Below are 27804 nucleotides of genomic sequence, written 5' to 3' on the forward strand. Positions count from 1 at the left end.
TACTACAGTGGGGCACGTGGTTCCAGGAAATTGATTGTTCAGCAAGAGTTGCAGCCTGCCCTTGCCGAACGAATCGACATCTTACTTCTATAGGAGCACAAGCTCGCCCCCACCCAGGCCCAATGGGTAGGGAAGGTACTCCCAGGCAGCTCACACACTTACTGGGAGCATGCCATAGGTGCCCATGGTAAGAGTGGAGACGTATGCACCTCTATTGGTCCGAGTCTTACCACTTGTGTTCGAGACCACGGGACGATAGGCAGGGAGGGTGCTATACATCAAATTGGATATTGGGGACTCATACCTTGGAGTCCTTAATATCTATGCCCCTACGGTGGTTAGGGCACGCAACAGGTTCTGGGTGGAGATCGCGGAAGAACTCCCAAAGGTGGACTCCTGGATTGTTGGAGGAGACTTCAACAACCTCGAGGCTTTGGAGGACCATCAGGGCAAAGGGAGAAACTACCAAGGCATGGCCGGGGAGGAGCATGAGGCATGGGAGGTGTTTCTACTGGCAGTAGGAGCACACGATGCCTGGAGAGACCCTGCCTTCCATAGGAGGGAGAGATCGTTGGACTTCTCTTGGGGATACAGGCGGCTAGGTGGAGTCCTGCTGGAGCAATTGGATAGGTTTTATATGGGAGAGTGGGGAGGCTCTCAGGGAGGCCAGATTGGGCAGTTGGCAGGCACCACATTGTCCGATCATTGCCCGGTTCTCCTGACACTAGATCCCCTAGCATCTACCCTAGATACACGATCTTGTCGGATCCTTGACTCGATCTATAGGAGGGAGAAGGTGACGAGATAGATAGAGCAAATTTGGACCAAAGAGTGGGGCAGAAGGGGCTTGATCGCAGAGAAGGTTGTAGAGGCCCTAGTTGAGTCGAGCAGAATCTGCCAAGAGGCAGCCATACAGGCTAGGTAGCAGAGCTGGAAGGAGGAGAGAGCACCCCGACAGGACCTTGCAGCCACGCAGAGATTATTACAAGAGGCACCAGGGGATCCCACTCTCCACACAAAGGAGGTGCGTGCACGAGCAGCCATTGCTGGCCTAGAGGACAAGCGCTCTAAGTTCTCTTTCCGCACCTCAATAGTTTTTTGGGCGCGGAAGGGGGACACCATGTGCAGGGAGTTTTTTCAGATGCACCAGCCTCGCACCTCAGGAGAGCAAATACGCAGCCTCCGAGATCCATATGGGAGAACCCATTCTAGCCCAGACGAGGTGATGGAGATTGCCGCCGACTACTATAGTCGCCTCTTCCAGCAAGAGACAGCCTCAACTAGAGGACAGCGATATAGACAGCCTCAACTAGAGGACAACAATATAGACAGCAAGTCTGGGATAACATCCCGTCCCTCGTCACAGAGGAGATGGGGCGGTCCCTCCTAGCCCCCTTCACAGAGAAGGAACTAGAGGAGGCCTTCCATACACAAGACGGGCAGAAATGCCTGGGAGAGGATAGCCTCTCTAAGGCTTTCTTCACTGTCTTCTGGGAAGTGGTGAAGGACCCCCTATTGATGGCCTTCCAGGAGATTTTCACTTCAGGACAGATGCCAAGGAGTCTATCGGCATGCCTTATCAGTCTTCTCCCCAAAGGGGGAAACCGGTTGAAGCTTTCCCAATGGAGACCGATCACCTTATTGTCAGTGATCTATAAGGCACTTGCAAAGATGATTGGTAGGCGACTACGCCCCTTGCTTCCAGACATCATCCATGACACAAAGACATGCTTTGTCCAGGATAGAAGCATCCTAGACAATGTATTCACCTTCTTTGAGACGATAGAGTGGGCCCAGTACAGTGGGCAGAGACTGGCCATACTACTCTTGGATTTTGAGAAAGCCTATGACAGGGTGGACAGGGATTTTCTAGAGGGCACCATGGTCAAGTTGGGATTCCCCCAAGCTTGGATTTCCGGGGTCTCCGCACTTTACAGATCAGCTACCAACAGAGTTCTCATAGGAGGGAGGCGAGGAAAGGGGTTTCGGCTAGAGATATCTGTTCGATAGGGCTCCCCCCTGGGCCCATACCTGTTCCTTCTCTTTGCAGAGGCAATTTCTCACTTCCTCAGGTCACGTGTGAGCGGTTTACGTGGCCTCAAACTTCCAGTAAGAGAGGAGACCGAGTTGTTAGACTCAAAGTATGCAGATGATGCAACGCTTTACATAGAGGATGACGAGTCGATGCTGAAGAGAGTGAGGTTGGCTCTCGAGGTGTTCTGTTCTACAGCTGGAGCAAAAAATCAACTGGCGAAAGTCGGTTGGTTTCCTCACAGACCCGAACTCTAGCAAGGAGTGGGGCGTTCACCTAGGATTTAGATGGGTGAGCAGAGGACAAACCGTCCGGTACCTAGGGTTCCAGGTGGGACTCAACATCACTCCAGCCCAGCAGTTTCTTCCAGTCCTCGATTCTATTCGGAGGAAGCTGACCTACTTGAGCACGGCTCGCCTCTCACTAGCTGGCCGAGCCTTGGTAGTTAACCAGATCCTCCTAGCAACGGCCTGATACATCGCCTCGTGTTGGTGCTTCTCCTTCTCCTGCGTAATGTAGCTTTGCCGCCCAGTGCAAAATTTCCTTTGGTCAAGGTCAAACAACTCCAAGGATTCCAACGCCAAGGTGGCGTGGGCGACCATTATACGACATCGGTCAGAGGGAGGGCTTCGGATCATAGACCCAGAGTATCAGAGTATGGCCCTCCTGGGCAAGCTAGTTGTCCACGGCCTCACACCGGGAGGGCAAACCTCGAAGATCCTATTGCAGGAGAGTCTTCAAGATTGTAGACCCAGGCTTGGCAGTGAGTGGAGGCCGTCCCTGAGATGAATCTTCACGTCAGCCTAGATCACCCCCCCAAAATCACCCTTCCTACGCAGCTTGCTCCACGTGTGGCAAGGCCTTCGTAAGGCCCTAATCCAGAGGCCCCCCACGCTGCTAGGAGGAGATAGACCGTCAACCGGTGATTTGGAACTCCCAAGTCAGGGACCGGGGAGAGGCACAGATTGGCGAGCGTCCCCACATCCAGTGGGCTAGTTGGAAGGCTGGCCCGGCTCGTACCATCGCGACATGGTGGGAGGTGTACAGGATGGCGGATGAGGAGGTGCTGAAGCAAGTATCAGGCTGCCAGCGAAAAGTGGAGCTGAGGATAAGAGAGATAGACGCAACAATACCTCATGAGTGGCTTGCTCCCCCGATTCGAGAGCCAATAGAGCCCGGGGAGGTATGGGCTGCTAGGTTTTCACCAGCAGGCATCCCCCTACAGGTGGCAAGAAGAGTGGGTGGCGCTCCACCTGGGACCTTTTTCACAGTGCAGGAGGGGGGGCGTCTAGCTCTTGACAGAGGACAGCAGGACGAGGGGATAGTTGTCCTTTCATGGAAGAGGATCCGGGTGGTTGGCCTTCAGGGAAAGACATGGCGACTGGACCCTTTGGTCTTTTGGTAGGAGCTCAGGGAGTGGCGCCTCTGGATCTGGGAAGGAAGGCCACTTGATGAGCTGGAGTGGGATCTGAGAGAGTAGCTTTGGCGGGCCACTGCGGTCGCCAAGAAGCCACCGAGGTTCCTGGAGTACACCACCGGGATTGGCAGACACATACTGATGCAGGAGGACATGGATTGGACACCGTCACATAGCAAGCACTGGGCGGAGCATAGCATCACGGAGCTGTTCTGACGGATCTTCTGGCGCCGCCTATGGGACAGATGGAGGCCGAGGAGGATATCGTATTTTTTATGGCTGGTGGCACATGGAGGCTTGGCGGTGGGAAGCTAGCTTGCCCAAATGCAGAAGGAGAGAGTTTGTAAGTGTTGCACGCAGCAGTCTATGGAAACCCCAAAGCACTGCCTTTGGTTGTGTGAGGCGGCACAGCTCGTGTGGAGAGGAGTATGCCGCATCCTGCGCCACATAGCACCCAGCCTTGGATGTATCTCTTGGGGTGCTTTCTACTAGCAGGCGGTCAGCCAGGGCCGTCACCTTCTGTATGAGGCCAGGATGCAAGATACGATATTCATTATCAAGGCAGGGTCGTGCGCAGTGGTAGGTTTAGAGGCTCTATCCATCCGCCAAGTACTGGAGCCCACAACAGACCACTCTGAGGTATGGGACATCATAGGGAGTCTTATTGGTTGGCATATCTAGAAGGTGCAGTGTTAGGTGGCTTTCGGTGGAAAGAGACTTTCAATACAGGTGACCTTAGCAGAGCTCTGGACCTCCATCATCCACTCCCTTCGAGGACGATGGGATCAAGGCGAGTCCAAGGCTCGTTAGGAGCTCCGAGGTCATTTCATGCGCACTTGGGGCGGCCAGGACGTGTTCTTCGTGATGCAGGCAGGTAGCCCCAGATGGTGATACACCCCCCCTCCATGGCTTCTTGCCCCTATCCCCCCCAGACCGCCTTGAGAGGCTTGTATATATGAAGTATCTGTGACTCTCACCAGCTCCAGCTTGGTCTGTTGAGCATGAGCACTTCTTTGTATTCAGGTTTTTTTCTGAAGTAATATAATTAGCCACACTTTATTTGCAAAAAAAAAAAAAGTAGCAAACGAAAGAGGACTGGAAAATCACCTCTGCCTCAACACCCATCCTACATTATTAGGTTCCATGAGCCCACAATTCAGCTTGATCCTGGCTGCCCCATTATCAATGCATTGTTTGAACAAAAGCAGATGTCCACAGCCCAAAATCCATTAGATCCAGTTTCTCATGTCTGATCAGACAATATTCCATGCAGTAGCCACCACTTGTACATTTCACTCTCACCCCTTGTGCTCTCGGCCTATCAGCTGCACTGTGTCAGTAAGTCATAATGTCAGTGCAGCATTCATACCCAGAGGTATATGATTTAATATCAGGGTTAACTTCAACCCTTGGAAATGACTGTAGTCTATCATTATCAAATTGATCCTTGCTGCTGCATCATCACTGTATTGTTTGAACATAAGCAGATGTCCACTGCCCAAAATCCATTAGCTCCAGTTTCTCATCTCTGGTCAGACAATATTCAATACAGTAGCCAGCACTTGTACATAACACTTTTGTCCCTTGTATTCTCAGCCTATCGGCTGCACTACATAAGTCAGTCATGCCTAGAGGTATATGATATACTATCAGAGTCAAATTCAACCCTTGGCAGTGTCTGTAGAACATTATACAATTAACTGCCGGTGAAGAATTCATGGCTACAGGTTTATGATATACTATCAGGGTTAAATTCAACCCTTGGAAGTGTCTGTGGAACATTATACAATTAACTGTGTCCAAGAAAAGAAGCAATGGAATGACAAGCAATGTAGACAACAGGAAACTTTCAACCATCCTGAAGACACAAGAGACACCAATTATGAACAAATTAATTTCAGAAGATCAGCAATACCGAGATTACAAGAAGACAAAATAGCAACCTGACCCTTACCCTTATGAATCCAACCCTTCATGGGAGAAATCTTACCACTGGACAGATGGAAGAGTTGAGGCATGCTTAAGGATCACCTCTGGAAGTGAATCACAGAACTCTTCTAGCTGCACCTGTTTGAAAATTACCGGCAGACTAAAAATCATGAAATCTGACCACAAACAAAAAAATAGAACCATTGCAATCCATGGCAAGCATAATTGCCCCTTGAAAAGTAAGACAAATTCATAAAAGTTACCACAGACCTGATCTAGAGACTCCAAGAGTTTTTTACAGAGAAAGCTCAAGGGTTGTGAGAAGAAATGATCCATGCAAGCCATCTAGCAATCCACAAGAGTAGCACATCACATGTCGGTTCAATTACAGCAACAATTTGTATTACAAAGTTGATACATAAAACAACACAGTTGCTGCACCTTGAAACCTCTGATGAAAGATGTGACAGTGCTGTCATTATTCCTGTAGTGTGTCAGCAGGAACTTGAGACAATCACTTCCCATACCAAATGGAATAACTGGCTCAACCAATAATGCTTCAATGACCCTTTCCAAATATTCATCAGGAGATGGTAATGCAAAGCTGTGGACATGCAAGTGCCTTGCAGTAGAGGCTGGAAGCAATCTCTGTAGAGCATCTCCAGAAGTTCCCATACCTAGAATTAGCACTATCGGGAGCTCTGTTATCCATTCACTGTCCCACCACAGAGAAGAAAATGAAAAGATTAAAAAAAGTCAAGCTGTAGTGCACCAGTCTCTAGTAGTTTTATAATATGTGTATAGGTTTCAGCATGTTAAAGCACCAAGAATCCACTAGCCATAGGTCAGACCTCTAATAGAGGTAACTCACGCCATGTAGATGCATGTCAGTCAGCACTTGCTCCCTCCTAAATAAAAGTGAATAATTACTTTAATAAAAAACAGACATTGGGAAAACAAGCCCAAGTATATATATAAGCATATTGATCCACAGGATGAAATGTGCATCATAGAATATAATAGTGTGATAAGTTAGAAAACGTCCTTAGCTCATGCAAGTGCACCTAACCAAAAAGCATGAGGGTCACTCAAAGAGAAGCTGAAGGTATGTAATGTGTCTACCTAGGATCCAACCCACACGAGACAACACAAGCCACACTCCCATGGAATGAAACAGAAGGGAATGGATATCAGACTCAACTCCTGGCCATAAAAATGAAACAAGCTTACCTCTGAGCCTGGGATCAGGAAGATAATGCTCCAGGCTCAAGTCAAAAGGGTTAAATCCCATCCCATCTGCCCAGACCACCCTGGTGTGAAAACACGACAGTCTATGGGCCTACAGTTCAAGTGTGGTGAGCACACCAAATCTCCCACAAATAAGCCCATGTCCTTTTTATAGCACTCCTGAAGTACCCTAGTGTAAGGGCATATTTACAAAAAGCAGGATGGAGATAAAGTCACCTGCTGCTGCTACCAAAAAATAAAGCAGTCCTATGCATCGGACTATGCACAGATCACCTTCAACAAGCAGGAGTGGTAAGCAATCATGTCAATCAGAGTATAACCAACCTCCTATATACCAAAGTGCAAGGTATGGCAATAAATGCCAGTAAGACAAGTCTGGTTATCCTGCTGCATGATGAACAGTGCACAAGGCTTTGAAGTGTACATTACAACCTACAAGTCAAAAGTAGGAAGCTGGTACAGAACACAACACTTTCTGCCACAATCAACAGCAGACCTGAAAATTGAAAAACTGTAGGTCTAAGGATCAGCAAAGGCAGCTCCCTACTACTAAAAATGCGTGCCAGAGATGGCGGGGACCCTTAACTGCTGCTGCACAAATGAACAGGCTCAGCTATGAAGACTTCTATCAAGAAAACTGCACGTCTAGAATACAAGTTTACAATACTTCCATCACCAGCAAGGCTCCCACAAATAGCATGAGCCACCTTGCAGAAGCTTCAATAGAGAGTATAAACCTATACTCTAATACATTATGGAAATAGAACTACGAAGCAAACAGAGAATGAAAGCAAGAATGAAGGCAAAATGGCCGAGGGTCCCAAGTTAAGGCTCCTAGGTGCAAAAACTAAAATAATAATAACTGAAGAGAACTCAAGATATGTATAGTTGTGGCAAACCTATGGGCATGCACAAGAGGGAAACAAGGTCTAACCAAACTAGCCAATCTGGGAAAAGCCAACTAAAATACGATCCAACCTGCACACAGTACACAACACATGCTTTTTCCACGAATATAAAGGAATGGACATTAGACTCACCTCCCAGCCACAAAGCCAAACAAGCTCACCCCCAAGCCTAGGAGCTAGCAGCACTCCAAATCACGACCACGTCACAAGAACAGGTGTCCCATACCACCAGCCCACACCATCTTGGTCTACGGATGCATGGACCAACCAGCCAAGAGTCCAATAATGGTCATCACAAAATGAATGTGCACAATAGGGCCTAGAGTGCTATAAATAGGACTCAGCTGCCCTAACCCAGAAGTATCCCTACAGCCTTCTATAAGTGCAGAGAAGAACATGAGAATGACAATACTTTGAACTTAACCAACTTGATCAATTATCACCATGAAATTTTGGGGAGGTGGGGAGAGAGAGAGAGAGAGAGAAAAGAGTCAACATCACGTTGAGAGGGGAACTGGCCCCTCCCCTTTTACACAAATTTATTAAAACAAAACCGCAAGCACCAATTGCCTAAACCATATACAAAAGGTTAATTTGCTGCAATCTTGAAAATTAGGGTTTTGAAACCCTAAAATTTTTGCAAACTCCGGCAACAAGTTAATTTTCTTCTTTAGTGGTTAGATTAGATCAAACCAAGTAGAAAGTGCTTCTTGAATGAGAGAGAGATAGAACAATACAAAGAATGTGGCCAAGATTTCAGCATGAGAACTTATTCCAAATGAAGAGAAAGATCTCCAATATATAGATGTGGACTTGGGTGCTCAAAAGTGGAAAGTAGAGGTTACAAATGACAAGTATTTGCTGAAAATGAAAAGTGTAAGGACACTTGTCTCTTAAAAATCACAAATGTCACTTTTCTAGAGAAAGAAGCTTCCAAACCTTCTACTCTAAAAATCTCTCAAATGGTCGAGAATTTGAGATAGCTGCTGCAGACAAAATTGTTCTTTATGAAATGTTTAAAGCATTGTGAAAAACTTCATACTTCTCATGAGTGAGTCTTGTTGAAGAGATTTGCCAAGCTATCTTTCTTGGGCGCATAGGCCAGGCTGCTTTGACACGAACAAAATTTTCATTTGAGCAACTTCTAAAAATAGTAAAGTCTTAAATTTTAGAAGTCACCAAATTTAGCTTCTAGAGAGCTTCATTATATAGGTTCACCAGTTCATGGTTTGTTTCTTCAATCATGAGCATCTGGTTTCACTTTTTGAAATCACTCATTATATGGGCTTCTTGTCAATGTGACTATCTAAGTGTAAAAGTTTTAGTCATCTGAGCTTTCTGATCAATCTAACCGCTCAACTAAAGTTTTAATTTCTCTTGGGCATCTCGTCAATGTTAACCCAAGTATAGAGCATTCTGACCATTCGCCACTCTTAAATAGAAAGATGAACATTTAATCATATTTTGAAACACTTAAATAATACAAATCACCTTTCAAAGTATATAAGCATCAAATTAATTTGAAATCATTGAGCCAATGTGTCTTGGTAGCAATTGATATACAAAAGCTGTATTACACACTCACATTAAGTCACCTCATGACCACTGTGACCAAAGCTACTAGCTCTTCCCTCCTTATGAATGATTGTTGTCCTTATCAATATCCTCAAGAACAAAGTGGAAAAAATGACTCTTCAATGAACATATCAACTCTCCAGTAGCCTCTGTCTCCGAGTACTTTTTCACTTGAATAAATACTCTGGATAAACGGTCCGACAAGATTGTCTAGTCCTATGGTCAAGAATAAATTCAGGTTCAAGGAAAATACATCAAGCAATGTCCTCAAGCTGCAATACTTCTTCAATCAAACCAATCAATTTTTATTTCCCAAGTCGTTCTTTCAAATGAGTCATATAAAAGACAGGGTGGACTCAAATCTTTGAAGGTAAATCAAGCTAGTAGAATACAATACTTATCTTCTTGGTAATCTGAAAAGAGCTACAATACCTTGAAGATAACTTATCGCACTTGTTTGTAGTCATCTAATCAGAGTCCTTTGGGACTTTAAGGTAAACCCACATGCCCTCTTGGAGCTCTCAAGGATTACAATGTTGGTTAGCATGAAATGTAGCATAATCTTGAGACATTTTAATACTTTTCTTTGCAAGGTCAACATTTCGTACATATCGTGTAGAAAGTTGTGAAAACTCTAAAGTGTAAAAGTCAATCCAAATCGGTCAATATCCAAATCCACTTGAATCCAACTTATTTCTCCTCATATAATGGAAGATTGATGAATTAAGAACTTCCATTTTTTATTATATATTAAAAGGGAGTTCATGCATTATATACCTAGTAAAAGAAGTAAGTCAGTGAGTATATAGAAAAATTTATTGCTAGGAAAATGTCATCCTTAAGAATAAATAAATATGGGAATGTTATACCTAATTTACTTCTCTTCTTTTATCCTTGAGAATCTGAATATACTCTTGAGTCCAAAGCAACATTATATTTTCTCTTGCCCATGTCACTATGTAAAAAGCAATACACATCGAAGCTTACCAAATTAATCCCTTCAAGCATGTTACAAAGCTCATATTCTAATGCTTCTAGTTGCTTTGCTTCTTTTTCTTCTTCTCCCTTTCTCTTGCGCATACATAAGCATAAATGGGCCATAACCAATAAGCCGGATGCTTAGCGTTGTTATTGTTGGCCCAAGTGTGGAGCAATTGTGTCATTAATTTAATGGAAAATAAATGAGAATGAAAGAATTAATTAATACACAACGATACTCAATCATGAATGAGAAGTAGTGTATTAATGTGTGTGTGTGTGTGTGTGTGTGTGTGTGTGTGTGTGTGAGAGAGAGAGAGAGAGTAAAACGCTCAAGGTAATCACACTAAATAATGCCACACTTATGTGCTAATGAGGCACAAAGTGTCCATTTATAATAAATAAATACCCTAACGCCTTAAGCATTATTAAAAACCCTAAAATAAACCCTAACCCATTAGCCACATTTGTTAATGAGTGGGTTTCATAAATGAGCGCCACGTCAACATAGGTGGGGACTTTTGAGAGCCATTGGATTTGGAAATTGGCGATGACTGGTGGGAACGGGATAGCGGAATCCAATGGTGAAGTGGAAACAGGCGAATCCAATGTGATCAGAAATCGACACTGAAGGCCTTCAACATGATAGTAGCAGAGTCAAAATCTGTTGAGAGGCTTCGACAGCAACTTACCTTGTAGATCTATCAGATAGAATGAGTTAGTGCAAAAGGGTATCAATGCATAACCCACGAGATAGCCCGCCAAACCCCCTCCATAAAATGGACGGACTGATCTAGGAAAAATCATAGAATCCTAGAAAATAAAAGAAATATAATGTCGTGGTAACACAAGTTCATGCAAGTGGATATAGCAACCTATGACAATACAATGAATGAGAGATAATGTTTAAAAAGGTATCATGAGTAGAAATAGCTCAATAGCTCGAAACTCTGATGAAGGAATAACCTTCATAAAAAGATCTGTCAAAATGTATTCTGAATAACCAGCCCAATCAAAATCCACGAATCCATGCTTAATGAAGAAACAGCCTTAAAGAAAAGGCTCAAATCCTTGGTATCCTTGAGATAAGTGAAGACACTCTTCACTATTAGAAGACGCATAACTAGGATGGGTTATTTACTGGTTTTTGACTAGCATGCTTGTACTTCACTTGATTTTGACCTTTTCCACAATGGTGGGTAAAAAGGGCTTGCTTGGTGGAGATGCTAGCATTGCAATTGAGCCAGCTTTGTTCTTTTTGCAATAAAAGAGACACAAGTTGGTTGAAACTGTAGGTGACTTGGCTACTATCACGAGGACGTGAAATTTTGAGATGCTTTAATCTTTTTGATAACATTTGATTAAATTATTAATCAAATGTGCAAGGTTGTTTAAGCACATGTGAAGCATATGGCAGATATTCCATAGTAACAAGCCAAGGATCCCGAGGATGTAGTAGGTATCAAAGGAAAAAGTTATGATAAGTTATCCCAACTAGGTTCTGTTGGTCAGTTGGTATCAAATTGGACCCTAGGGGAGTGGTTTAGCCAATAAGTGTCAGTGGTGACACTATAACTAGCCTTAATAAACTAATTAATTAATGTCAATCTAAGGGTCAACAAAGGTTGAAGACCACTCCAAGTTACGAATGGCCTAGCCAATTTAATTATGGATGGGCACATTTAATTTTGGGCAAGGTCAAAAGGGCTAAAATTAATTTTTAGGATTATTTAATTCTAAAACTTAATTAACTGGCTAGATAATGCTAAAAAATGGGTTTACAAGACTACCACTTGGCAAAAATGCCCATGCAAATTGAGAAAACGTTTTTGGGGATTGAGTCTCAGCCATTCACTTGTTGAGAAATCCTTCACCCGTAGTTTGCGTTTTTACATTTCTACATTTTGTGTTTAGGGTTTGCAACCCCAAAAAGGGACACCATCCTAGACTGACCATGCCTATTTATAGACCACTCTCTCATTCATTCACTACGGCTGATTCATTCAGTCTGTCACCTCTTCTCTCCAACCTCTCCACTAGCCTCACACCCCTTCAAGAGGACATTGCGGTTCGTGGTTTGTGGCTGTCTTCATCATCTTCCTTGTGCTACGGCACCCTTGTTCCCTTGTATCACATTCACTCCATGATTCAGAACTTCTTCATTCCATTTATCAGAGTTTCGTCTCTCTTCTCTTCTCTTCTCCATGTTTGCCAAGTTCACTCCGTGTTCCTCCCCACAAACCATAGAGTTTCGTATCTCTTCTCTTCTCTTCTCCATGTTTGCCAAGTTCACTCCGTGTTCCTCCCCACAAACCATACTGTCTCACTAGTACGTCATTTGACATGGTATCAGAGCTGGATCTGCTCAAACAACGGCAAAGATCCTCCACTCCGTTGAAGGCAAAGACCGGTGGCGTGTTCGGCTTCCACTTCTCTCCTTCTTCCGCTGCATCAAAATCTCGTTTTTGCAGGTTTCAGGTGTTTTCAACTTGCTGCCCACACCCCCTTCGCGGAGGACATCGCAGTCTCAGCTGTCCCTTACTGTTATCTATAGTCTGGCACCTGTTTCCAGCCTTCCACCCCCAATCTGCAGCTGTTTACAGCAGAGTGACTATTATTGTTCACTCTCCATTCAGAAAACCATCTCGTTTTAGCAGATTTCAGGTATTTCAGCTTGCTGTCCACACCCCGGACACAAAGGACATTGTGGTCCAAGCTGGCCATTGGTGTCTACAACAATTTGGCGCCTATTTCCAACCTATCACACACTGTTCGGAGCTGCTTTCAACATATTGAGTGCTACTGTTGTTTTTTCCTGCGTTTTTAGTCTCTCTCAACTACTGCCTACGTTTTTAGTATTTCTCTCTCCTGCAAGCTATCCTACCTGGGTTTTTAGTCTTTCTCTCTTTTGCAGGCTATCCTGCCTACGTTTTTAGTATTTCTTTCTCCTCACCTGCGTTTTTCTACTAGTTGCAACCTCTTACTGCTGGTCGCATCCTCCTCCCACTAGCAACTCACTTCCAGCCTTTCCACTACCCTTCCACCCCTTGAGGCAGACATTGCGGTTCATGCTTCACACTGCCCTCACATCCCTTGAGGCGGACATCGCGGTTCATGATTCATGGTGGCTGACCTCTTCCTTCTTCAACAAGGCACACTCGTATCCATAACTTCTTTACCACAACAGATGTCCAGACTACTGGGTGCTCCTACAATGGAGTCACCAAACACACCACCGACGCTTGCCGACATCGACCTTTGCTCCCCACCCCTCCGGAGTACATATGTCTTCTACCAGGCACTCCTTGTGCCACCTCTCCTTTCTAGGCCACAGAGATCATTCTGCATCGGCTATTATGCTCAAGGCAATACGACGCATCCGATGCGCACTAAGTCCTTTCAAGCACATGGAGGATCAATTGGCGCTACGACCTCTTGGAGATCGTCGCAATGCCAACGGCAATCTTCTTTCACTTATTTTCAGGTATAGTGGCTTCCACAACATACGGATATGCAGTCCGCTCCATCGAGAGACAGTGTCACAACTCTATAGAAACAGAATTTGTATCCTCTTTCATTAATTTATCTATATAATCATTTATTAAATTTGTTTTCTTTGCACTAATTAGATATAAAGAAAAGTGCATTGGAGCTGGCCACTGATGAGTGGTCACAGGTTATGGTGGACCCACGCGGTGGGTTAGAGAAAAGATAGATCACACTTCCACCTATATGGCCCGATTGGGCACCTGTGACCAGAACTTACACATATCAAGGTTAGACTCGCACACAGAAAGGATTGATGCCTTGAAGTGTGGACTAGATCCGCCAGAACAGACAATTACAATCAACAAGATGGCATGATCATGAAATGCTTGTACAAAGTGCATGTGTGGGCTGAAAGCTTGAAATGCACATTTCTTTGCATAGAAAAGTCACATGAAGATTCTGATACCGTTTTTGCGATGTACATGGAAAAAGCTTTCATATGACACCCATATTGGGGGGTCCCTAAATTTTAGGAGCCTTGAATTAGCCTAAAAATGCCAGTCCTAAAAAATAGGGATGTCATTCTAAAAATAGTAAATTCTGTACTCTGACTGTGCTTACTAAATTTGGTTGTTTCTATTCTTGACAATATTCAGCCCAAAAAAGGAAGGCCATAGAGAAGAGACAAGTGTCAAGACACTTGTCACACAAGTTTCCAAGTGTCCCACCACTTGTCACATCTCATGACATGTGGCTGGACACTTGTCTTGTGCTACTCCACTTTTCCCTTTTGTATTAGCTCTTCCCTCTTCTATAAATAAGAGCTCGTTTTTCTTCATTCAGCATCATTTTTCTTTGTTGTAAACTCATGTACAGCACCCATAGATAGCCAGAAACTAGCCCCATCCATCCCCATCATCATTCTCCACTTCTCCATTATCAAATTCCTCCATATTCCCTCTTCTATCACTGCTGTTTTACATGACAGCAAACCTGTAAATTCATTATAGCACCTCCTTCTCGAGCTCTTTCTTCCATTTTAGCAACAAGAAGCAAGCCCTATCCATGTATTGCTGATCAACGATGGAGAAAGGCTGATTTTCCCTCTTTCTTCTCTCATACTGTAAAGAAATCAGTTTTTATCATTGCATAATAGATAATGCATGTGTGTTTGTACATCTTTGCATGATCTTGTGAGAGTGAGAATTACTTCTCCTCACTCTCAGATTGATTATAACTGAGCTCTTCCCTAAGGGACTTGGGTTGAGCAGAAATACATTCCTTCGGGGGGGATTGCCCATCTTCAACCCTCAATCTTGTCTCCATTACTTGTACATTTTCATGGCTGTAATTTTGTGAGTAATTTTCATTTTCAACTTTAAGTGTTCATTCTCTTTTATATTAAATCTCGAAAACAAGTGAAAATCATAATTGTTAAGCATACTACGTTGTTCGGGGCGTTTACAATGGTATCAAAGCTTTGGCTCGGTCTTCGCCCCAATACTGGTAGTACTTATCATTATAAGTTTGTTTGTTTTCAGCCCTTGCATTGAGTACTTGAGCATATTTTTCTTAGAGTCTCAATGGATCAGTCGAGTGCTATCCTTCAAGCCATTCAAAGTCTTAGAGAGGAGAATCAGCAAATTCGTGAGCAACTTCTCAAACTAGAAAAAGTTGAGAATCCCAAAGAATTCAAGGAAAGAAGCCCATCTGCTTCAAGGAAACAAAGCCATACCAATGAAAGGAGCCAATCAAGAAGTCCAACTACTTCTAAAAGGCTTTCCCATTCTACTTCAAGACAAAGAAAAAGATCGCATCGAAGCTCATCCTCTTCTTCAAAGTCATCTGGCGCCTACTCTAATGGACCCTCTTCCAGTGATGAAGAGTCACACCCTTCTCGTGGAAGACCTCATCATCGTCAAAGGCGTCGACATTCTTCACCGTCGTCTCCATCTTCATCCCCAACAAGCACTTCATCATCTTCAACCTTAAGGTCCGGGCATGGACGAAGGCATAAGAAGAAGAAGACTAAATCACTATCTCAACTTGAAAAGAAGATCAAGTTCAGTATGTGTGATGGTTCCCGAAATCCTGATCTTCTTCTAAAGTTTATTCGTCAATTTCAAATTTTGTATGGTCGTGACAAGTATAAAGAAAAAGAAAAGATTAAGTTTGCAGCTTTACATTTGACCGACTTAGCCCATACTTGGTGAATGGGGTTGGAATATGATCATGCTGCCCCAAAATCATAGTGATCCTTTGTTCGCATAATACAAAGCAAATTTCTTCCTGTTCATTTCAAAAGAGATGTAAAAATGGAATGGGATCGGCTTTGGCAAAAAAAAAATGAGTCACTTGGTGACTATACCAAGAGATTTTAGCAGCTACTTTTGAAGGTTCAACATTTCAAAAAGATCAGCAGTTCGGAAAATCTTAGAAAGTTTCAAGGAGGTTTGCATTTTAAACTTCGTACTGCTCTTAATCATTATCATTGTTCTAGTCTCAGGGAACTCATTGACCATGCTGAGACATGGGAAATAGAGCACAATGGCAACAAATCATTCTAAAAGAATGATAAGAAGAGAGTAGCTGATGATGAGGAGTATTCAGCCCCAAATGAAGGACAAAAGCAGCCATCAAATCAAAAGAAGATGAAGCCCTATGCACCTCCTAATGCTCCTCAATTTTGCTCCAATCTATACCCACAAGCAAAGCAACTTTCCGAAGAACAAAAGCAGCGCTTCATGAAAGAAGGGAAGTTCTTTAAATGTGGACAAACAGGCCACATAGCGAAGCAATGTCCAAACAAAGGACAAAGCAAGGTTTCTGACAATAAGCCTAAGTCGCCAGTGAAAATCAATGCTATCAGTAATGTAGTTGCAAACACAACTCACACTCCAGAGATGCGCAAATTATTAAAAGCTTGGGGACAGTTGCAAGGTACAAGCACTATTCTTGATAGATCCTGGGGCGAATGAAAATGTCATTTCCTTGCAATTAGCTAAAGAGCTTGGATTAAAGAATCAAGAGATGGACACTCCGGCAGAAGTTCGCCAAGCTTTAAATGCCGATGAAGGTGACACAGTGAAGACTGTGACACCCTACATTGGCAAGCTCAAGTTTCAAATTCAAGGCTACAATGACGAAGATACCTTCTGTATCGGAGACCTTGATGGTTGCGATGTGATTCTTGGCATGCCTTGGAATCATAGAGTAGATTCAACCATCTTCTCTCAGAAAAAGAAGGTAGAACTCACCAACAAAGGCAAGAAGTACGAGATCCAAGCTGGAGTTTCTGGAGACACCATACCTATGGTAAGCTATATGCAAGTCTCTAGAGCAATTAAGGATTGTGTTCAATGTTGTTTGCTTTATGTCACTGATGTAAAAGATAATATGAATGCTGAAAACCAAGAGCGACTTCAGCTCTTGGAAAAATATAAAGATTGTTTTTCGGAAGATCTTCCTTTTCAACTTCCCCCAGAAAGGCCAGAAGACCATGATATTGATATTATTCCGAGCAGTTTTCCTCCTAATATAGCACCATACCGTGTGAGCCGTCCCCAACAAGAAGAAATCAGAAAGCAAGTCGAAGACCTACTCAACCGTGGGCTAATTAGGCCAAGTAGCTCACCATTTTGTTCACCGGTTCTTCTTGTTCAAAAGATAGCACATTCAGGATGTGCATTGATTATCGAGCCCTCAACAAAATCACTATGAAGAAACGGTTTCCTATTCCCAGAATTGACGACATTTTGGATCGTCTAGGAGACTCAAAGGTTTTCAGCCGCATTGATCTAAAGAGTGGTTATCATCAAATTAGGATAATACCACAAGATGTACACAAAACTGCTTTCCGCACTTCATACGGTCTTTATGAATTCTTGGTGGTTCCTTTCAGATTAACCAATGCACCAGCCACCTTTAATTGAATGATGGAGCATATCTTTAGAGAGCATCGACAATATGTCGGTACTTTCTTTGATGATATTCTTGTCTTTCGTAAGAATGAAGAGGAGCACCATCAGCACTTGGAGATTGTTCTACAATTACTTCAACAAAATCAACTCTTGGTAAATGGTAAAAAGAGTGAATTTTTCATGCATAAAATAAATTACCTTGGGCATGTCATCTCTTCTGAAGGGATTCAGATGGATCCTGAAAAGATCAGGATAATCCAAGAATGGCCTCATCTTCATGATGTACATGAGGTGCGATCGTTTCTTGGCTTATGCTCTTATTACCGCTGCTTCATCAAGCATTTTGCACATATGGCTTCTCCACTTCATGACCTTACAAAGAAAAATACCTCTTCCCAATAAAGGAAAAAGAGAAGGCAACCTTCACAAGGCTGAAAACAGCTCTTACTTCTGGACCTGTTCTTATCATTCCAGATTTGGTAAAACCATTTGTGGTAGAAGCAGATGCTTGCGGTGATTGTATTGGTGCAGTGCTAAATCAAGAAGGCCATGCCGTAGCCTTTGAAAGCCGCCGTCTAAATAATGTGGAGAAAATGTATGACATTTATGAAAAGGAGCTCTTAGCAGTGGTTCATGCTTTGAAGATATGGAAACATTATCTTTTAGTTAATGAATTCCTTATTAAAACTGATCATCAGAGCTTGAAGTATTTCAAAACTCAAAAGCATTTGCAGGAGAAACATGCAAGATGGAAAAATTTCTTGTCTCTGTTTCATTTTCAAATTATGTACACTCCAGGGAAACAAAATGTAGTTGCTGATGCACTTTCTAGAGTGCCTTGCATTGCAACTATTACAGTGGCTCATTATGAAGACTTTCAAACGATGAAGAATACTTATGATGAAGATATTGATTTTGCAGCAATTTGGTCAAATTCACAGCAAGCAAGTTCTCATCCAGATTATTCCATCAAAGACGGTTACCTTCTCATGAACAATCGCCTTTGTGTCACTCTTCCTGTTTGACAAAAGGTGCTTAAAGAAAGTCATGAACCCCCTTATGCAGGGCATAGAGGGAGGGCAACCACTTTAAGTGCAATTGAGCACTACTTTTATTAGCCAACATTACGAAGAGATACACATAACTTCATCGAGGCTTGTCTAGTATGCCAAAAATCCAAGTATGATAGGCAAAAGACTCCAGGATTGTTGCAACCTCTTCCAGTGCCCAAAGATCCATGGGAATCTATCACAATGGATTTCATCTCAGGTATTCCAAGAACACCTCAAGGTCATGATATAATTTGGGTCATAATTTATCGATTCAGCAAGCAATCACATTTTATTCCATGTCATAAAACATTGAAATCCGCACAAGCTGCAAGACTTTTCATTCAAGATATCTTCAGATTACATGGTATGCCTTCTAAGATCATTTCAGATAGAGACTTCAAATTCACAAGTAACTTTTGGCGTGCTTTATTTGAGAATTTAGGAACCACTTTAAAGTTCTCCTCAGCTTTTCATCCTCAAACTGACGGCCAAACAGAGGTGATGAATCTCACTCTTTTGGATATGTTGAAAGCTTATGTTAGTGAACATAAGTCACAATGGGAGAAATATCTTCCATTATTGGAGTTTGCTTACAACAATACAGTGCACTCATCCACAAGGAAAGCTCCAAATGAAATAGTACAGGGTAAAGTGATTCCTCCTACAATTATTCGCGCTAAAGATAAGATTTTTGCTGCTGATGAGTTTGCTTCAGATTTAAAAACAGCAATGGATCAAGTTCGAGCCACTATCAAAGTTGCCCAAGAGCGACAAAAGAAGCAAGCAGATAAACGAATAACACCTTTGGCTTTTGAAAAATGTCAATATGTCTTGCTAAAGTTTGGTAAAAGCAGGCTCAAACAAGGTTCCGGTCAAAATTCATCTTTTCCAAAGCTCTCCAGTAGATACTTTGGACCCTTCAAAGTGATTGAGAAAATAAATGAAGTTTCTTATCCACTTGAGCTTCCTGCTCATTGGAAAATACACAATGCTTTTCATGTAAGTTTGCTAAAACTTTACATAGGACCAAAACCAAAGGAACCCATTACTGAAGATTCCCCAGAAGTTGAAGAAACAGAGCAACTCTTGGACCCTGAACAGATTTTGTTTCACAAGGATCGAACCACGAGAAGTGGCCTTGTGACACGAAAATTCTTACTAAAATTCAAGAATCTACCCATAACAAATGCACAGTGGGTAGATGAAAAATTCATGAAGGATTACCTAGACATTCTTCAGCCATATCAAGAAGCTTTTCAACTGAGGACAGCTGAATAAAAGCCAGAGAGCTGTCACAACTCTATAGAAACAGAATTTGTATCCTCTTTCATTAATTTGTCTATATAATGATTTATTAAATTTGTTTCCTTTGCACTAATTAGATATAAAGAAAAGTGCATTGGAACTGGCCACTAATGAATGGTCATAGGTTATGGTGGACCCACGCGGTGGGTTAGAGAAAAGATAGATAACACTTCCACCTATATGGCCCGATTGGGTGCCTGTGACCAGAGCTTACACATATCAGGGTTAGACTCGCACACATAAAGGATTGATGCCTTGAAGTGTGGGCTAGATCCACCAGAACAGACAGTTACAATCAACAAGATGGCATGATCATGAAATGCTTGTACAAAGTGTATGTGTGGGTTGAAAGCTTGAAATGCACATTTCTTTGCATAGGAAAGTCACATGAAGATTCTGATACCGTTTTGGCAATGTACACGGAAAAAGCTTTCACATGACACCCATATTGGGGGGTTCTTAAATTTTAGGAGCCGCGAATTAGCCTAAAAATGCTAGTCCTAAAAAATAGGGATGTGATTCCAAAAATAGTAAATTCTGTACTCTGACTGTGCTTACTAAATTTGGTTGTTTCTATTCTTGACAATATTCAGCCCAAAAAAGGAAGGCCATAGAGAAGAGACAAGTGTCAAGACACTTGTCACACAAGTTTTCAAGTGTCCCACCACTTGTCACATCTCATGACATGTGGCTGTACCCTTGTCTTGTACTACTCCACTTTCCCCTTTTGTACTAGCTCTTCTCTCTCCTATAAATAAGAGCTCGTTTTTCTTCATTCAGCATCATTTTTCTTTGTTGTAAACTCATGTACAGCACCCACAGATAGCCAGAAACTGGCCCCATCCATTTCCATTATCATTCCCCACTTCTCCATTATCAAATTCCTCCATATTCCCTCTTCTATCACTGCTGTTTTGCAGCAAAGCAAGCCTGTAAATTCATTACAGCACCTCCTTCTCGAGCTCTTTCTTCCATTTTAGCAACAAGAAGCAAGCCCTATCCATGTACTGCTAATTAACGATGAAGAAAGGCTGATTTTCCCTCTTTCTTCTCTCATACTGTAAAGAAATCAGTTCTTATCATTGCATAATAGATAATGCATATGTGTTTGTACATCTTTGCATGATCTTGTGAGAGTGAGAATTACTTCTCCTTACTCTCAAGTTGATTGTAACTGAGCTCTTCCCAAAGGGACTTGGGTTGAGCAGAAATACATTCCTTCCGGGGGGGGGGATCTACTTGTTCTTCATTCAACAGGGGCCCCTTCAACTCCCACCTCAGAGGGGGAACCTACTCTACATGAAGTTCTTCACCCATCCTCTACTGTCTTGGAGTGGTTGTCTTCGATCAGTCATCTCTTCTACTCATACCCAGAATCTTCAGGTACCACCTAGATCGGGACCTCGGCGGTTCAGCCACGACTTGGTGACGAGGCCTTCGTATTCCTTCCAGCATGGATACACCGGGCTAGTGGCTTCTCTCCCGAGGTTGTGTTTCGGGTTCTCCAATTCACTCTATCTACCCGTCTTTACTGCAGGTTCCCTTTCTGGTAGAAATCTTGGATCTTCGGGATCCTGTACATCTTTTTTCTCCTCTTCTTCTTGTCTTCGTCCCTTGGTCAGCATGGAGCCACCTCCCGAGATCAAGTATAGGCATATCCTTATGGTTCTCAGCACCACACAAAGTCCACTCCTATGCATTGCATGTTTTCATCATCTTTGTACTAGGGCGCTTGGGCAAGTGAACAATTTCCCCACGAGGGGCACTGTCCAAGTGGCACCTGCTGCAAAAGCATTGCATCTCCACCTCACTCTTCTCTTGTTCCCCTTTCTGGGCCTGAGAGGGGGTGTTGAGAAACCCTTCACCCGCAATTTGCGTTTTTGCGTTTCTACATTTTGCGTTTAGGATTTGCAGCCCCAAAAAGAGGCACCATCCTAGACTAACTATGCCTATTTATAGGCCACTCTCTCATTCATTCACTACGGCCGATTCATTCAGTCCGTCACCTCCTCTCTCCAACCTCTCCACTACCCTCACACCCCTTCAGGAGGACATTGCGGTTCGTGGTTCGTGGCTGTCTTCATCATCTTCCTTGTGCTAGGGCACCCTTGTTCCCTTGTATCACATTCACTCCATGATTCAGAACGTCATCATTCCATTCATTAGAGTTTCGTCTCTCTTCTCTTCTCTTCTCCATGTTTACCAAGTTCACTTCATGTTCCTCCCTGCAAACCATATTGTCTCGCCGGTACGTCATTCAGTCAGTTTACACCTTGGGAGAGGGAGAGACAGAGGAGTTGGTTCATTTTCACATCAAAGAACAACAATTTGCTGCAGAGGACAGGTATCCGAGGACCTCAATACGCAAGAAATAGCAAGAAGTCACGTTTCAAGGGCTACCAACAGCATTGTTGATCATGTGACAACATTTTGGAGATGTGGGCACTTTCTTTGATGACATGATTGTCTATTCAAAGAATGAGACAAAGCATAGAAGACACTTGGATGTTGTGTTCAATGAGCTACGTGAGCATAGGCTCATTATCAGTGACAAGAAAAGTTGATTCTTTTTGTGTGAAATCCACTTTTTAGGACATATTGTATTTGCTAATGGTATTCCCATGGACCCTGAAAAGATTGAAGCAATACAATCATGGCCACCTTTGAGAAATGTCATGTGCATCAGATCCATAGCTTCTTGGATTTATGTTCTTACTATAGGAACTTGCATCTCCATTGCATGCTTTGTAGAAGAAGGATGTGCCATTTAGATGGACAACAGTAGAAATTTCAGCACTTGAAAAGTTGAAGAAAAAGATGACTTCAAATCATGTGCTTGTGTTACTGGATCTAAGGAAGTCATTTGTAGTTTAGTGTGATGCATGTCGTAACAGCATTGGGTCCGTTCTTATGCAGGATGGCTGAGTGGTGGCTTATAAGAGTGAAATTCTTCATGGTGTAGAAAAGAATTTGCAGATCTATGAGAAAAAACTCTTGTTAAGCTAAAATATGCATCACTTGCTGATTAGTCTCTTAAACAGCCCCAAAACACACAAAAAATGCTCCTTTAGAGTAAAACCCTAAAATGGGGAGCAGTTCGAGAGAGTTCAGTGGGAACCCTAATTTTTGGGGTGCCCTTCCACATCTATAAATAGACAGGCTACCCCCATTCAGCGATCATCCTTGTTTGCAGGTTCCACCAGCCCACACACCCTCTGCTGCTGTTGGCGCCCAGTTTCTAGCCTGCAGCCCGCCTCCATCTGCTGTCCAACCATCATCGACTGCAGCCACATTATCTTCAGCATGTCCATTGCTGTAGGCGACAACTCTCAGCTGCTCGCGACTGCTTCAAACTGTCCCAGACTGCTGTCCATTGTCTCCAAGGTTAGCTAGCCTATGTTTTCAGCATTGCAGGCCTTGACACTCTCAAACACTATTTCAGCCTGTGTTTTCAGCATTGCAGGCCTTGACACTCTCAAACACTATTTCAGTCTGCGTTTTACAGCAGACTGCAGAGTTTCCAGCCTCTAATCTGTGGTACACTGCTGCATTTACCAGTTTCCAGCCACCAGACTACTGCGTTTTGGTGACCAGCCTGCTGCCATTCACTATTCAGCACTCCTACACTCCGATTGGTGGTCACAGACTTGAGATCTGCCCTCGGTGGACATCACACTCCAACATCGCTCTGCCCTTGAGCACACTGTACACTCTTACATTCATTTACAGCATTCATTCACTTCAAAGTTGTGTTCTCTCTCTCCCTTCTTTTGTTTGTGTTTGAGTTTTGAATTTTGCATTTAGGGTTTGAGTTTTTAAGTTTTGCGTTTAGGGTTTGAGTTTTGCCCTCTGTGTCTGTGTCTGTCTCTTTGTGTTTTTGCTGTGGTCATACACTCTGTGTGTCCTCGGTGCAAACCCTAGTAGTTTCCTTCACATGGTATCAGAGTCGGTGCTCTTGTAAAGAGTATCCTACGGATATTGTGGAGAGCTAGTCTTTGTGCGAGGCACACAATACGACTTATAACCAAATCACAATGTCCCAGACACCTTCTCCAGTTCCTATGATGTCTTATCAAGCTTCTCCATCATTGGAGGCCCTGAGACAGCATTATGAACTCGGTGAGGAGGACGACACTCCACCTTCACTAGATTTCACTAACATGATAGAGGACTTTGAGGAGTATGATCGCAACAAGTATGGTGACGTTTACACCCTCCTACCAATTTTACTACCACATCCGGACCGGTTGGTGAGGCTGGCCACCTCTCCGATCATGGAGGACATACGACATTCGAAACGTCTGGCGATCCATCTTCATCATCTCAGCCAGGTCCAATGTCAGGTTTGTACAATTCTTTTGTATTTCATGAATCAAAACCCTCGCCTATTTCTTCTTTTGAGGTACAGGATTCGGATGGCTTTGCGAATGTGAACTTCAATAGAGGGGGCTCACAAAGCAGATGAAATTCAGGTACATCTACAGCTTCTGTTTCATCTGAGCATATCACACACACTCCTCACTTCCCTCCCATCCCACCCTCTTCTATATCACACCTCTCATCATCTTTCCAAAACCTTGGATTACACTCCATATCTGTATCACACACCCTAGGGATTGAATCTTCCATCTCCGCTCCTAGCACCTTCTCTTTCTCTAACCCATTCTCTACCTCTTTGCACGATGGTACTTCGTTAGGGGGAATGCCACCCTTTAACACAATGCCTCTCACCTTTCAACACATGAGCACACCCATAACTTCTCGGATGACTGTGATGGCCATCCCCCTCACTATCCCCGGCTTCACATCTCCCTTAACCACTCATACGCAGGGGTTTCCATCCTCAGCTTATGGTGCGTCCTCACACTCTAGGGTTACACCTACGCAAGGATTCCCATCTTTTGCTCACCGTGTTCCCGTCCCACCTCCTTGGATTCCTCATGTAGCTACCATGCCCATGCCTAGTCAACCCATCCCTACCTATGGATTCACCCTGCACACTACACTCATGCCTGGTGGGCACTCTGGGGCCCATTCCCAAGTGTACTCCACTCCCCCATCCTACCCACACTACACTTTTTCACACTATCCATCTCTAAGCACTACCACTCATGTTGCAGTGGCCAAGAATGCCTTCACGGATAAGACACGTTTTAGCGGGTCTAATTTCACCATTTGGTCTAATTTCATACAACAAGTGCTTGAGTCTCAGGGTCTTTGGGACCTCATCATTGGTCTAAAGCCTATGCCGGACCCTCGACTAGCTCACCCCGATTACATCCATCAATGGAGAGTCCGCAATGCCACAGCCAATGCTGAGCTAATGCAGAAATTGCTTCCTGAGTTTCGCTCTCAGTTGCAGCACTTCCCGCTCGCGTCAGAGCGTTGGAGTCACCTTCTCGACCGCTATGCGGCTCGTAATCGTACTCGGTGCATCAATCTTGACTTTGAGCTTCAAGAGTTCTCTATTAAGGAAGGGGATGATCTGAAAGTCAAGCTGGCTGAATATAGGCGGTTACTTGCCGAGTTCGCCACTACTGGCTCTCCAAAGTCAGATGACGATCAGGTTACATTCTTCTTAAATAAGTTGCCCGACAAGTACTTCAACTTCATTCAACACATCATCTCCCAACCTCGATTGCCAACCTTCTACGAGTTTGAGTGCAAGTTCTTGCGTTACACGAGGCTGTATGCTGAAGTCCATAAAAAATCCTAATCACAGCCTTATTTAGAGCAAAGGGGGTTGGTTGTCTCTTCTTCGGGAGGGACAACCACTAATGGCAAGAACTCGCTAGATGCGAAGGCAAGCCAATCAAAGGGTGACTCCTCTTCCTCAAATGGAACCAAAGAATCTAGACCTATCTGGCAACAACTCCCTAAGAAAAACCGGTTTTGTACACATTGCCAGAGAGCAGGCCATGTGGGCGAGAAGAGTCACTCCAAGGCCCAAGGTCTTCCACCTAAAAAGCCTCAGTAGACCGCTGCGACTGTACAGTCCAGTGGGGCTACGCCCTCCCCTCCTACTTCATCTACTCCTTCAGCACCCATTGTTGTTGTTATTGGACATGTGGCTCGAGTACAGCCTCAATAGCCCATCTCTTTCACTACCCCCGAGGGATTGGCTGATTGGTCTGCAGGTTCTGATCCCGTTGCTCTTCGTGCATCCATCTCACATTCCTCTCCATCTTGTCAGGCGTTCCCTTGGTATAGCCCTGCTACTGGACATACGCGATGGTAGCTACCTTCTTCGACTCGCATACCTCTACGTCCTTTTGGATACCCTAGGTCAGTCTAGCATTCGTTTTTCGCACTCTTAGAGTCGGGCCCATAGGATTCATTATCCTTACTTTTTCCATTTTTTCGTCTTCAGCTGCATTTACACACATACACGTTCATTGCATTTATTTTACGTTAGATTTTCTTTCTGTTTTGTTTTGCTTTGGAGCATCTCACCTAACCTCTGTGTTTGCAAATTCTCATCTCTTTTGCAAGGTTTTGTCTTTTAGTGTAGGGCTAACTTGCAGATTGCTTTGGTTCTCCCTGGGCTAGAGACGTGGAGATGCACACCATTCCTTTCATGGTTTCATCATCCTAGGAGTACTTGCCCTTCTTCCAGCATGGTAGTTTACCCTCCCGAGGCGGATCATGCAACATCTCTCTTGATGCTATCATGGCGGTGACTTCTACCTTGCTCTTCTAGCGGGGTGCTTCATCTACTTCATCCACTTCATCTTCTTTCATTCCTTATGGTTCTCGGCACCATATGAAGACCGACATCAGGCTCCGCTTCCTTCTTCAGCATCTACATCCAAGTTGAGAAGGGGTTCCTACCCTTCTTGGTATTCTACAGGCTTCAGCACTTTGTCTTCGACATCAGCTTCTTTCCCCTTTTGTACCTTACCCTTTGCATTGCATGATTACACCATCCTTATACTAGGACGCTTGGGCAAGTAAACAATTTCCCCACAAGGAACACTATCCAAGTGGCACATGTTGCATGAGCATTCTTCAAAATGTAGCATACTTTGAATCTCGTTGTGCAGAACACCACTTGCCCGGATCCTAAGTCGTTTCCACCAGCGGCTATTGTTACCACACCACCCTCCTTCTTCATCACATGGATACCTCATCACCTATTTTTCCTCGTCATCGACACCCTAAGTGGATGGGTTAGCTTGTACTGTTTTGTGATGTGTTGGGTACATCCTTCGTACTCCCATCTTCTAGGTCACTTTTACTCAATCGGTCGCATCCCATCAAATTTACTTCACGTATTCAAAACAAAAAAAAACCATGTAGTTCCATCTGCCTTTGTAGGGCTTGGTAGGCCATTGGGCAGCGAACGTGTACCCTTTATCCAATGCCCTGTCCTCTCTAGGGTGACTACTTGGATTCCCTTGGTAAGATAACCATCGCCTTTGTAGTCTTGGTAGGCCACTGGGCAACCAATGTGCACCCTTTGTCTGATGCCTTGGCTGCTTTGGGATGGGACGCCTTAGGATACATAAACATCACAATGGCTTGCCTAACCTTTCAACTCAGTTTTGGACCTGAGAGGGGTATGCATTACTTGCTCGTTAGCTTTCTGCACTTTAGAGATCACAAGAAAAGCAAAAGAGGATAGCTGATCGCCATAGACATGGTTTGCAGTTTGTAGAGGGTGATTATATATTGCTGCGTTTTAAAAAGGCAAACGGCAAGGCTGAAAAAGATTAAAGGAAAAGAAAGATTGTATCCAAAGTTGAGTATGAGATACTATGGGCCCTTCCAAGTGTTGAAGAAGACCAGCGATGTAGCATGTCGGCTGAAACTACCTAGAATTGGCAAATACACAATGCTTTTCATATCAATTTGTTGAGTCCTTTTCATAATGATATGCCTAAGGATATATTTGCTAAAATTCAACCTTAGGTTGAGAAGTTCGATGAGATTTGGGTATCCGAGCAGATTT

The 27804-nt window shown here is 43.6% G+C and overlaps 1 protein-coding gene across 1 annotated transcript in view; it reads right to left on the reverse strand.

Annotated features, from left to right (window-relative positions):
- Positions 1 to 27804, reverse strand: part of ORC3 (origin recognition complex subunit 3) — a 138292-nt gene that overhangs the window by 93673 nt on the left and 16815 nt on the right. The window contains exons 8-10 of the mRNA XM_087688507.1: positions 5820 to 6093; positions 5649 to 5723; positions 5440 to 5516 (exon numbers count right to left, since the gene is read on the reverse strand). Of these exons, the coding sequence (XP_087544633.1) occupies positions 5440 to 5516; positions 5649 to 5723; positions 5820 to 6093 (426 nt within the window). The remainder of the gene's footprint in view (positions 1 to 5439; positions 5517 to 5648; positions 5724 to 5819; positions 6094 to 27804) is intronic.

This window comes from Lygodium microphyllum, chromosome 11 (genome assembly GCF_053477565.2).
Source record: "Lygodium microphyllum isolate KBCC chromosome 11, Lygodium_microphyllum_v1.1.10, whole genome shotgun sequence".
Classification (NCBI taxonomy): Eukaryota; Viridiplantae; Streptophyta; class Polypodiopsida; order Schizaeales; family Lygodiaceae; genus Lygodium; species Lygodium microphyllum.